The sequence below is a fragment of the Rhinichthys klamathensis genome, unplaced genomic scaffold, assembly GCF_029890125.1.
Source record: "Rhinichthys klamathensis goyatoka isolate OS25496 unplaced genomic scaffold, OSU_Roscu_1.1 h1tg000060l_1, whole genome shotgun sequence".
Taxonomy (NCBI): Eukaryota; Metazoa; Chordata; class Actinopteri; order Cypriniformes; family Leuciscidae; genus Rhinichthys; species Rhinichthys klamathensis.
In genome coordinates this window covers 2,482,007-2,495,183 of record NW_026606605.1, presented here as the reverse complement: position 1 = coordinate 2,495,183, position 13,177 = coordinate 2,482,007, and the positions used below count along the sequence as shown (strand labels likewise).

Here is a 13,177-nt window from a genome sequence, read left to right as displayed (position 1 = left end):
TTTACTGTTGATGGGACGAATTAAAATATAACGTCATATTGTTCATGTTTAAAACATTTTAAATGTAACATAACATTATTTATTAACTTTTTTAAATTATTTAAACTGTATAAAAGTATTTAAGTACAAGTATTTCAATGTTTACTTTAATTAGGAAGTTTTTTTTTTAATGCGACAGAAAGTCTGGCAACAAAACTGTCCGCATGGTAGTCGTTAAATTGGTATAAACTACGTTTCCCGAAATACCAGAGTTGTTTTTTCCCTCCTCGACAGTAGTTGGGCGTGTGCACTTCACAGATAACGAATGAGCTTGGCAACGATGTTTACTACAGCGTTCAGGACTGCGTTACCCACAATGCACTGCTCACCGTTGTCAAAAGTCTTGCTTTCTTGGGTCACTTGTCGAACTCTGGCCAGCTAACCTTCTCTTATTTGACGAAATAATGCATCTGTCAGGCGCTATGCTTGGGGAAATAGGACACGGACAGGGGCCCGGTGCCGGACCCGCGCCTGGAACCTGCAATCCGCGGAAATTCAGCGAGAAAATCGCGCTTCACAATCAGCGACAGGCTGAAGACACAGCCGCTTTCCGAGAGGTTATGATGGACATTACTTCCATCAGGGTGAGTCTACTCGATACCTCTCGATACAGGACATGTCAGGCGTGTTTACGACACTTGTCATATATTTGACCTGGGCTCCATTATAATGTTATTGCGGCTGCTTAAACTTAGTTTTATTGATTGCTGACAACTAGCTTTAGTTTAGGTAACAGCTACTGGGTTTTCTTAGGAAGTGCGATGTCAGTAACAAGAAATCAAAAAGGAAGTCAAAAAAATTACTTTATAGTAAACAGTTTGTGGATTGTTGTTATGTTTGGATATTTGTACATATTAACCCGTATCCTATTTTCCCCAGCTAAAGTATTTTTACTTCTCCTTGTCTTTTGTATAATAATATAACTCATATATAACATATTTTCCGAAACAAATTAATATTTAAAAAATAATGGAAAGTCTGTATTTTTTCCTGGTCACGATTTTAACTGGATGGAACTGGAGTCAAAAACTACTGGTTGGACTATAAGATACATTATAACGTTTCAAACAATGAAGTAACATAGTTACAAAAGAAAAAAATAATTGTTGTCCAAAAATGCATATTTCGTTGTACTTTTACTTGTTTTAACAATACGTCTATAATGTAAATCAATCAGCTAAAAATCGTGCTCAGTGTTTACGTGTGATCATGACTTACACGAGACAGCGATATTCATAATAAATAAATAACATTAGACCCTTGAAATATTGTATGTACCAAATATGGTAGTTGTAGCTCTATGATGATGTTTTATGAAGTTAAAGCAGTGTTAAACAGTTCTGGTCATGTAACTATTTACAACTATTTTTAATCTGAAATCTAGACAGTATTATACCCTTTAAAATCACAAGTAAATTGTAGTAAGATTTTGGGGGATTAAATGGGTTACCATCAGTATATGGACTTGTGATTCAGCAGGTTCACAACGTGGATTATGTCAATGCACATAAATAGCACTTTGTCAGTAACTCATCTAGGGTCTGTTTCACATCAGTGTTGCAGACTGAGGCAAAGGGATCTGAAAATCCCAGGTACAGTGTCTGTTTTAAATTATGATGTAACCGGTGTTTGTTCCCCTGAGGATAAAGCAGTCTGTGGGGGAGAGAGAGATTTGTGTTGTGCTACTGTGACCAGTGGGCATCTATTCATTCCCTCCTCAGGTTCAGGCTGAGAGAGTTCGGCAAACCAGCGACTTGGTCCCGTACTATGGAGGATCGCTGCCAAATGTCAATCAGATCTCAAGATGCTCCAAGGAGAGCCAGGTGAGGGATTTTTATTGCATTTTTAGTATCATTATTATCCTCCTCTCCTTATAAACAAAGGAGAAACATGCAGAAATTATTTTTCTTTGAATGAATTGCATTTGACTTGCCTTTCTGCTATTTACAGTACCCGAGTTATCTTACACAGCAGCTCCTAGAGGCAGATGAAGAGTACAGAGACGTCCAGCCTAGTCCTCTTGGCAGGCCGCACAGGAGACACGTATCCCCACTTTTACAATGGCTGATAAGGTTACACTTTATTTCGATAGTCCACTTTAGACATTCTAGTAACTTTGCAACTACATCTCTCATTAGAATATTAGTAGACTGTTAGGTTAGGATTAGGTGTTAAGTTTTGGGTAAGTAGACATGTAGTTGCAAAGTTACTTATAGTTAGTAGAATGTCTAAAGTGGAGCATCGAAATAAAGTGTTACCGCTGATAATCTTACAGATGCATGTTTATAGTAATATGAAAGGAATATTGCAACAACTCTAATCTTAAAAATTGTGTTGCTTTAGTTTTGTATTGTACTGATAAATATGTACACAGACAATGGTTGCATACAGAGAACAGGTATTTTTAATAATAGTAATTTTCACCACCACTGGAAAAGCCATGTAAATTGTTATAGTTAATATATATATATTTTTTTTTCTATTTATGTTATTCTTTTAACTGCATTAAGTGCTACACAGTATTACACTACCATTCAAAACATTCTTTAAGATTTTTTTATAGAAATTAATACTTTCATTTAGCATTAAATTGACAATAAAGACATTTATAATGTTACAAAGAAATAAACGCTGGTCTTTTGAACCTTTTATTCATCAAAGAATCCTGGAAAAAAAATTTGCCGTTTCCAAAAAAATATTAAGAAGCTCTTTCGGCATTGATGATAATAGTGATAATGCATCCTTGCTGAATAAAAGTAAGTTCTTTAAAAAAGAAGAAAAATCTTACCCTGAACTTTTGAATGGTAGTGTATCACAGTTTCCACAAAAATATTAGGCAGCAAAAATTAAATGAAATTAAGCATCAAATCAGCATATTAGAATGATTTCTGAAGGATCATGTGACACTGAAGACTGGAGTAATGATGCTGAAAATTCAGCTAAAATGCAAAACAGTTATTTTAAATTGTAATAATATTTCATAATATTACTGTTTTTACTGTATTTTAGCATACTGTAAGAGAAAAAACCTTACCGACCCCAAACCTAGTGTATAATCTGTAATTATTTTTAAAATACTAATACATTAATCATAAAAAATTGCAGAATTTATGGAACATTGTATGTCGCAAGGTCTGAGAAGAGCCAAAATGAATTATTTTTAAGCCTTAACTTCATTTCACAGTTTGAAAGCGCTCCCTATCTCTCTACCCACCTCTCTCCTCCTCGAGGTCCTAACTGGAGAAGGTAAGGTTATAGAAGAAAGTGTGCTGAAGTCTACCACAATCATGACATTACCTTCAGGTGCACAATCATGGGGTTTGAGCTCCCTGAATTTTTTTAGTGCCAGTACTTTGATTAGTACTTTGAAGTACTTTTGCTTGTGTCCAAGCAGAAACTGGTCCAGTTGTTCTGCCACTGAGAAGAGCCAGATGGTCCGTCTTCCTCTGACAGCTCTAAATAGGTAAACAGAAGTCGGAAGAAGACTGCTGATCCAAGATCAGCTCTTGCGCGTGTACAATAATGGTATTAGTTACGCCCACTGATCTCTCTAATTGGGGATGAACTTGCTTAACTCTGGAAGATTTAGAAAATGTTATTGACTCCCACATCACCCTGCTTACGCCCACCACTCTCTAATCCTGTTTATCCTCTCAGAACCAACTCTGACTCAGCCCTCCACACCAGTGTGCGAAACACCCAGTTACATGGCCATCCCAAATCTGGCCAAACCCTGAACCCTCAAACCAGACACCATGGTGAGTTTAACAGTTGCTTTGTTGCATTATCTTGTTAGATACACTACCGTCTGTGAGTTTTTGTGAACACTTTAATTCAGCAAGGACACATTAAATTCATCAAAAGTGACAGGAATGAATTAAAATAGCAAACAATTAATTTAAATTGTAATAATATTGCACAATATCATTGTTTTTACTGTTTTTTTGATCATATCAATGTAGCCTTGTTGAGACTTTAAAAAAAACACATAAAATACGGTAGTCCAGGCTAACATGTAACGTGCTGTATAATCAGTCAGTAAACTTCACTTTTGATTTTGATAAGACTGTTGCAGATTTTAACATGACATGAAAATATTATTTATATAATATTATAAGTATTTTGTCTTAAATTACTTGCTTATTTTGAATGAAACCTATTCTTCAAGGATTTGCGCATCCTGCACCACTAATTGAAGAAAATATTCAAGAGGAGACACAATCTCCCAAACTAAAGAAGGTAATTATTCTGCCTCATTGGTAAATTGTTCTTAAAGTGCCGCTATTATGCTTTTTATGCGAATGTTACATTTCATGCTGTTTATGAATGTAAAAGGTTATAAAGATCAAAATGAAAAACTAAAGTTATTGTCCCCTTAAAGAAAGAATCGATTCTGAACTGCTGAAATGAGTCATCAGTAATTCCAGTCTCACTATTACATACCTTCGTAACAATGTAACAAATTTGCATAACGCCAGCCTATGGTTTTCATTGGCTGCCCGTGAAAAACATCTACTTTGACCCTCAAACACTGTTGTTATAGCTGAGGCCTGGAAGAGTTTGGATCGTGTTGTCATTGTCAACATGTCGAGAAGACACTGTTTTCAGTGCTGCGAATCCACTTTGATGCACATCACCAGCTCGAATTGATATCATAAAACTGATGCCATCGTAACTGTTCATATCACTGTGTATCAAGAACTGAGGAAGCCTCCAGAGCTGAAATTCAGATATGGTAATAGGCGTTTTGTTGAGACTGAATTTTTGTACGAATCCTTTTCAGATTCTTTGAGAAATTAGGTGATGAGCAATGTTTTTTGACATTTGATTCATGTAAAGCCAAAACCTCCACAACAAAATCAGGAGCCTTTAAAACAGCATAACACCGGCACTTTAAAGGGATAGTTCACTTTGAAAATAATTTTTGGTATGTTTTAGCTTACCTCAAGGGCATCCAAGATGTAGGTGTCTTTGTTTCCGCTGTAGTTTCAATTTTGATATTTTTAGGTCAAACCGTTCTTGTCTGTCAGTCATATAATGCAGGTCTATGGTCACCACCTCAAAGAGCATGCACAGAGAAGTCCAAATTAAACATGATTTAATGACTCGTAAATGTAAGTACACATCGATGGCCTAAGACACGAAACGAGCGGTTTGTGTGAGAAAACGAACAGTATTTATTTCGTTTTTACCTCTTGTAAACACAGCCACGTCCAAGTGTTCTAAGGGCGCGGGCGCGAGCGCTTCGGTCTTTTCCGGCAAGCGCCGGAAGTGATCTCTCGCGCGTGTACGTCACTCATTGTTTACACAGAACAGAGATTGTAGGTAAGACGGCTAATTAAAATGGTACTAATTTGCGCTTATCCGGGATATTTAAACCGACATAAAAGAAAACAATAAAAAAAATTGTATGAGTGACGTACACGCACGAGAGATCACTTCCGGCGCTTGCCGGAAAAGACCGAAGCGCCCGCGCCCGCTCCCTTAGAACACTTGGACGTGGCTGTGTTTACAAGAGGTAAAAACGATATAAATACTGTTCTTTTTCTCACACAAACCGCTCGTTTCGTGTCTTAGGCCATCAATGTGTACTTACATTTACGAGTCATTAAATCATGTTTAATTTGGACTTCTCTGTGCTGCTCTTTGAGGTGGTGACCATAGACCTGCATTATATGACTGACAGACAAGAACGGTTTGACCTAAAAATATCAAAACTGAAACTACTGTGGAGACCTACATCAACTGGTGGTTGAGGAGATTCCCCCTTCCATGTGAAGCGCTTTGAGTGCCTAGAAAAGCGCTATATAAATGTAATGAATTATTATTATTATTATTATTATTACATCTTGGATGCCCTTAAGGTAAGCTAAAACATACCAAAAATTAATTTCAAAGTGAACTATCCCTTTAAGCACTTTATTTGATAAACCAAATGCTCATTATCTCCATTGCATCTTCTTTTGTAGTTTCCCTCAATGTCATCAGCAGAATGTGAAATGCCTGTTATTCAGTAAGTTCCTTTCAGTCCTAGTAATTAAGCTATCACAGTTTTCCTTCTATAAACAGTGTATGTTTGCTGTCTCTCCAGCAACTTCCCATTGCCTGATCAGCAGGTATCTTCCCTCCCTGTCCCATCGGCCCTCAGTACGTGTGGCTCTCTTCCAGACCTCTCCAGCCTGCACCTGCCTTCTCCTCTTCCTGCAGGAGAGGACTCTGAGCACCACAGCCGTGCCGATCACCTGAACAACACCTCCATGCACCCTGGCATTATGGCTGACTTTAACTTGCCAGGTATGATTTTTGAATTGCAGAGGGTTTTTTTACCTTAAAGGGATACTTCAGGATTTAGCATTAAGCTTTGTATTAGTAGAAAACCTGTAGTATTTTCAAATTACCGTGCTTTCCACCCTCAAATCCCCCTGAGACGAGAGATTTATGTATTTTTTGTCTTGAAAAAATCCTCCGATGATGCAAAAATCGTCATTTTGCGTCATCGGAGGATTTTTTGGCCAGAGGCTAAAGACTACAGTCAGTAGTAGAGGCTGTCCCGCATGTTCTCACCCGGCCCATAGAGGGATCTCACTCACAGAATACACACATAGTGTCAGCCATCTTTTTTTTGGAAGCTAAGCTATGGCTCTTGTTCTGTGGAGAAAGCTGAGTAGTAGGGGTTACCATCCTCTTTTTCCCGGACATGTCCGGCCATCGATGTCCGGGATTCAGCTTTTGCTTTCTGCAGTCGCCATTCATTGTTTACTTGCACACCTTTTGTTTCAATCTAACTGAATTCATTCCGATTGGTGAATCTGAATGTAGTGTTTACATGAACGCTAAACAAGTGATCGGTTGATGTGCGTTTTAACATTGCTAAGAAAATTCCCGCTCCTCCGTGAGAGATACGAGGCCGGTGCGTCTCACAGGTGTCGCTCATCGGTAATCACGCCACCGGTCTCCCGCGGCCCTCACTCGTCCTGCTCGCCACAGTAAACATAATGAATGGCGACTGTAGAACGCAAAAGCCGAATCCCGGACATTTTGGGCGATCTCGAAACACATTTTCGGGCAGACTCATCACGGAGACTCACTAGTAGCCTAGACTTGTTGTTTAACTACTGCGCTCTGTTACCGGTAGGCGTGGCCTCCTAGGGCAGCGAAGCAAGTGCATTCTGGGAGTTGTTGTCTTTCATCCACATAAGCCAAAAATACATTTTCTGGCTTTTCTCAGTCTAGAAAGCTCCAAATTCAAAAATAGTTTCACATTTCTTCTACATAAATGACCCATTTTAAATACACATTCATCTTTCCAGAGGTGAAGTATCCCTTTAACAATGCAAATAAATGACACAATTTTGTCTTTTTAGGTCTGTCCTCATCTCTTCAGGCATCTTTAAGTAACCCTTTGCTCCAGTCTTCACACAGCAATCCCAACATCCAGACCTGTCTCAGCAGCCACTCCCTTCCCAGCTCCCTGAGCTCCGCTTCCTTGCGCCTGTCCCTTAGCAATTCTTCCCTGCATTCATCGCTCAGCAACCACTCCCTGCAGTCCTCCCTCAGCAGCTCTTCTCTGAGTAACCAGTCCATCCAGTCGTCTGCCAGCCGCTGCAGTCACAGCAGTGGAATTGGCGGATCTCCCTCTTGCTCCTCTTCCTCTCCCTCTGGTTCTCCACGTGTAACTGGCCTCGCCCATGCCACCACATCACGGAAGAGAGCCCAGCTCAGCCCACTCATTGTGCCCAGTGGTGGAGAGTCCCGCTGGCAGCATCCAAAGCAGTTTTCACCCACAGTGTCTCCAACCATGTCTTCTATATCACAGGCAAGATATGAAGATTGTTGATAATCATGCTTGCTCACAGACTGTTTTATATATATATATATATATAGTACTATAGTATTTTTAAATATGTTGAATTAGCTTTAATTTTTACATTTTCTTTCATCCGTCCATCCATCTATCAATTTAACCATCTATATAACAATCTATATAATTTAATCATGACAAATCTTGAAATAGTTTTAGCATGTTATTGAATATGGCAGTGTTAATGTATTTGGTCTTGTTAGACTAGATCTGCTATAGATCTGAAATTTCAGAAATGTCAGCACTGGCATGTCTCTCTGCACGCTAGACATGCTGTCAGTCAGACCAGACTATTTAAAGGGATACTCCACCCAAAAATTCAGTCATCATTTACTCACCCTCAAGTTGTTGCAAACCTGTATGAGTTTCTTTCTTCTGCTGAACACAAAGGAAGATATTTTGAAGAATGATTGGAACTTTGGCACCATTGACTTCCATAGTATTTTCTTTTCTACTTTTCTTTTCAACTGTTTGGTTCCAGTCGTTCTTCAAAATATCTTCCTTTGTGTCCCTTTTAAAGGGTTAGTTCACTCAAAAATGGAAAATTCTGTCAGTAATTACTCACCCCAGTTGTTCCAACCCCGTAAGACTTTCGTTCATCTTCAAACACAAATTAAGGTATTTTTGACGAAATCTGAGAGCTGGCTCACTCCTTCATAGGCTGCTAGGTAATTAATATCTGCCAGCCCAGAATATGGTTGGCCAAAAAAGCCCAAAAAAGTTATTAAAGACATCGTTAAAATAGTCCAAGTGACTACAGTGGCTCAACCTTAAGTTTATCAATCGACAAGTATACTTTTTGTGCGCAAAAACAAGCAAAAATAACGACTTTAATCAACTATTCATTTCCTTCTGTGTGGGCCTGTGAGTGAGTTCACGAAGTGTAACTGCGAAGCGCTTCTGGGTTGTACATCAGAACGTAGGCTTACTATTGGCCAGCATCACACGCATCACACACATGACCAGCGTCAGCCAGCCACTGTAGTCACTTGGACTATTTTAACGATGTCTTTACTAACTTTTATGTATACATCATGCATTAGAAATTTAAAAAACGTGCTTTTTTTAAAATCAGGTACTCATAGTGTTTTCATTTAGTTTGTTAAGAAGATTTTCTTTTTTAAAAAGGTCTTAAATTTAACACCATAAACATGCAGATATACTCTGGATCACCTAGAAGTTTCAGAACAAAGCAACTTGCATCTTCCTGGACATCATTTCTTATTTTATTATTTCTTATGTTCTCCTTATTTATTTGACTATTTCTTATTTTATTTATAATAATACTCATATATTATTATTTATAATATTTAGTATGAATGTTTTTCACAGGGTGCTCCTCATCTCAACCCCAACAAAGTTCAGAAGGAGACAAAGCCACCGGCATATCCCTGCAGTCAGCATCTCCGATCCGCTCCTCCGCTGTCCCATCAGCCAATGCGGCAGTATTTCCAGCCAGAGGCGCAGGATCAGTCTATCCCAGAGATGGAACAGTGGATTCAAAATGACCACCAGCCACAACATCAACAAACACACAATCAGACGCAACAACATCACACTCACAAACACAGTCGGCACCTGCAGCATCATTCACAACTGCACGCTAAATATCAACAGCAGTTACAGTATCATTCCCAGACTCACCAACCACAGGTATTACAACAAGCGATTTCCCAGCAGCAGCAGCAGCAACAACATCATCCTCATCATCAACAGCTCTACACACAGTTCCAGCATCATCAGATGTCTGGGGAGCAGTGGCATTTGCCTTGCCAACAGGACCAATATCAAGGTCAACATCTACATCAATCTGCAACTTTCCCCTCTCAGGGTCAGGAGACAAACTGGAATCACATGACAGGCACACATGACTTGCCACACATGCAGGTGAAACGTAGACACTGTATGCAGATGCAGGAGGAAGCAAACCCCCAATCTAAAGTCGCTGTCCACGAGACTCAAGGAGAGGGATTGAAAGTCACTCATTGTAAGGAAAGTGAATTAGACGGAGCAAATCCAAGTTTGCAGGAGAAAGGTTTTGAACTGAACAAGGTGAGCCCTGTTTGCATTAGAGTGTATGAACCAGACTTAATGAAGATGATGAAAAACACCTTTTTTGTTTCAGGACTCATATGTCGGCTTACATCTTACCCCTAGGCAAGCAAAGGCCCTTTCTCAGCAGGTACATTGCTTATTTCATTAATCATCAGCCTAGATTGCACACGTATACACTGTCTTGGCCATATGGTGTGTGGCTGAGCTGCAATTACCACTGATTTTGAAGATGTCTCTCCCCTCTCAGCTTGGAGCGCTTCAGAAGGATCCTCTAGGCGGCAGTAGAGGGTCAGATCTGAACTGTGAAGCTTCAGAAAGCAGCGAACTGCCTCAGCAGAACCAAAGCTACAGTGCTGGAGACACACAAAATGCTTTCAACATCAACTTATCTGGTGAGATTAACATATGAGCTGCCAGTTCAATCCTGTAAAGCCTGGAGTATGAAATCATAGTCAGAAAAATCACATTTTTGAAATGGTTTGTTGTAGCTTTTTTTCATGAGGATTATATTTGATGCATCGGGCTTTTGTAGCTCGTGTAGTGTGATATAGGAGAATATGGAGCACACACTGGAGGAGGAGGGGAAAAAAGGCCCAAACTGAGAAAAAAAATGCATTGTGAAATATTATTACAAATTAAAATAACTGTTTTCGATGTATTGTATTGTAAAATGTCATTTATTCCTGTGATCAAAGCTGAATTTTCAGCATAATTACAGTCTTCGGTGTCACATGATCCTTCAGAAATCATTCGAATATGCTGATTTGCTGCTTAAAAAAACATTTTTATTATTACCAATACCATCACAGTTGTGCTGCTTAATATTTTTGTGGAAATGTTGATGCTTTTTTCAGGATTCTTTGATGAATAGAAAGTTCGATGAACAGCATTTATGAAATGTATTAAATAGAAATATTTTGTAACATTTATAAATGTCTTCACTGTCACTTTTGACCAATTGAATGCATCCTTGATGAATACAAGTATTAATTTCTCTCTCTTTTTTTATCTTACCACAAATGGATTTGAATGGTATAATTGTTTCCACAAAAATATTAAGCAGCAAAAACTGTTTTCAACATTGATAAATGTTTCTTGAGCATCAAATCAGCATATTAGAGTGATTTCTGAAGGATCATGTGACACTGAAGACTGGAGTAATGATGCTGAAAATTCAGCTTTATCATCACAGGAATAAATTAAAAAATGTAAATGTGTTAAAAACAATTATTTTAAATTGTAATAATATTTCACAACATTACTGTTTTTACTGTATTTTTGATTAAATAAATGCAGCCTTGGTGAACTTAAAATACTTCTTTCAAAAACATAAATAAATGTAATGTTTCCAGACTGTACTTTATAAAAATTAGTGAAAATTTCAAAATTATACTAAAATACCTATTACTTGTATAATAACTATAAATGTAGTAGATCGTGTACACATTTTTCAGAAAAGCTTTGATCATGTTTTCAGCCAATTTTGATCATTTGTGGATTCGTGAACGAAATATGAGTGATTTCATTGTTGTTGTTGTTTTATAGACTACACTGTAGTGCAAATGTCTTGTCATATTTCATTTTAGATCCTCCAGTCATTCACTTTTTTCTCTCACCAATTCTCCATCTTTTTCAGACCCGTCATCCTGGCTGGACCAGGACATATCAGGTCTGCCGGACTCCATCCTGGAATTTGATCTAGAAACATTTGGCCTGGACAGTAACTTAGGTTGGCCATGAATGTGTCATAAAAGTGCACAGAAACATCCATATTGTGACAAGTACCTTTTTTAAAGGAATGTTTTTGCCAGTGAACTCGAAATATAGTCCTTCGAGTCAAATAGAATGTAAACTATAAATTGGCTTAAAGGTCCTATAAAGGGAACAAACATAAAAATTATGTTTTAATAAATAGTTTTTGCACACAAAGGTCTTAGATAGCAGGTCTATGTGCCTTAATATGAAGTTTTAGTTATATTTAATTATCAATAGAATTGAAATAGGTTGTTTATGTACAGAGACATGTGGTGATGTCATGTATGAGTTGATTAGGACATGTACATTTTCACATACTACATAGAATTGCCCGTATAATATGGAAATATAAGAAAATATTTTTGGCTAGTTTAGGGCCAACTTCTTTAACTAACCATATTGTCATGATGGTTAAAATTAAGATTTTTAAGCTTTTACTCTGTCTAACTCTGACTTGGCCTAAATATTTGATCATATCCATTTGTTTTTTCATGTTATAGTCTTTATGTTGCAGTGTTTTCTCTGGGGGGTCATTTTTGTGACTCTTTGTAATTCACTGTTGACACCTGCCTTTGAATTTCCGTATTATCCTTTCGTTGCCGTTTTATCATTCACAATTATATTCATAATGCAGTTTTATTATATTTTCATATTGATTTTGCTTTATCACTCTCTGGTAGAGGTGATATTGTTATTTTACAGTATTTGTCTTTAATATGAAATCAAATTTATTGAGATTTTTCTCAGTATGCATATGCATTTTCATGACGGATAGAATTTGGGGTTCGTTTACATTACAACTAAAAACAGAAAAAAATTTCCTTTGCATTTTTTGGAAAGTTTTATGTACAAATGACAACATTGCCAAAAACAGTCCGTTCACACGAATCCGTAAAAACGACTTAAAAAACCTGTGTTATGCTGCCTGGCCAGTAGGTGGCGATGTTAATTTGTAAAGAAAAATTGACTGAACACGTAATATAACTAACTATTAATAAGTTTTACAAATTCGCGGCCAAATAAATGGCCAAAACGCATACAGATTTTTCTGTTTTTAGTTGAAAACTGTCATGTAAAACGGCCTCTTAATAACATAATTTGAACAGAAACACCATCTGTAAATTCCACAAAGTATTGCAATTAAAAAGTGGACTAATGCATCCAAGTGTACGCTTTCATATGTTGTTACTAGTAAGTGTGAGACTGATTTACCAATTTACCTCAGGTTCACCCTCACAGTGAAGTCAAACATGTCTTTGTGTATTAATATGCAAATTGTACCTAATTAATACTTAGTAGAGATGTAATAATTTAGCAAATTATTAACCTCTGTGTAAGTGCTAATGCCCATAGGCCTAAAGGTGATGGATCATCCACACCGACTCCTAACTAAAGCCCAGTTTGTTTGTACATTTCTCCGGTAAACCATCACATGCGTAGATTTTCAGATCTAGTGCTTATAATCCA

The 13,177-nt window shown here is 37.7% G+C and overlaps 1 protein-coding gene across 1 annotated transcript; it reads left to right on the top strand.

The window, feature by feature from the left end:
* The first annotated feature begins 290 nt into the window (after window positions 1-290).
* crtc2 (CREB regulated transcription coactivator 2) lies at window positions 291-12,870 on the top strand. The gene is made up of 14 exons (XM_056249655.1): window positions 291-623; window positions 1,761-1,862; window positions 1,990-2,082; window positions 3,224-3,285; window positions 3,434-3,502; window positions 3,697-3,797; window positions 4,208-4,278; window positions 6,009-6,052; window positions 6,131-6,333; window positions 7,404-7,855; window positions 9,233-9,952; window positions 10,026-10,082; window positions 10,203-10,347; window positions 11,592-12,870. Exons 1-14 carry the CDS (start codon window positions 444-446, stop codon window positions 11,693-11,695), a joined length of 2,403 nt encoding a protein of 800 aa, XP_056105630.1. The 5' UTR covers window positions 291-443; the 3' UTR covers window positions 11,696-12,870.
* The last annotated feature ends 307 nt before the right edge of the window (window positions 12,871-13,177 follow it).

Bases quoted from the DNA above. Each gene is read 5' to 3' on its own strand.
- crtc2 (XM_056249655.1), top strand. From the start codon at position 444: ATGCATCTGTCAGGCGCTATGCTTGGGGAAATAGGACACGGACAGGGG. The intron at 624-1,760 runs GTGAGTCTACTC...TTCCCTCCTCAG, and splicing joins TGGACATTACTTCCATCAGG to GTTCAGGCTGAGAGAGTTCG. The intron at 1,863-1,989 runs GTGAGGGATTTT...TGCTATTTACAG, and splicing joins GATGCTCCAAGGAGAGCCAG to TACCCGAGTTATCTTACACA.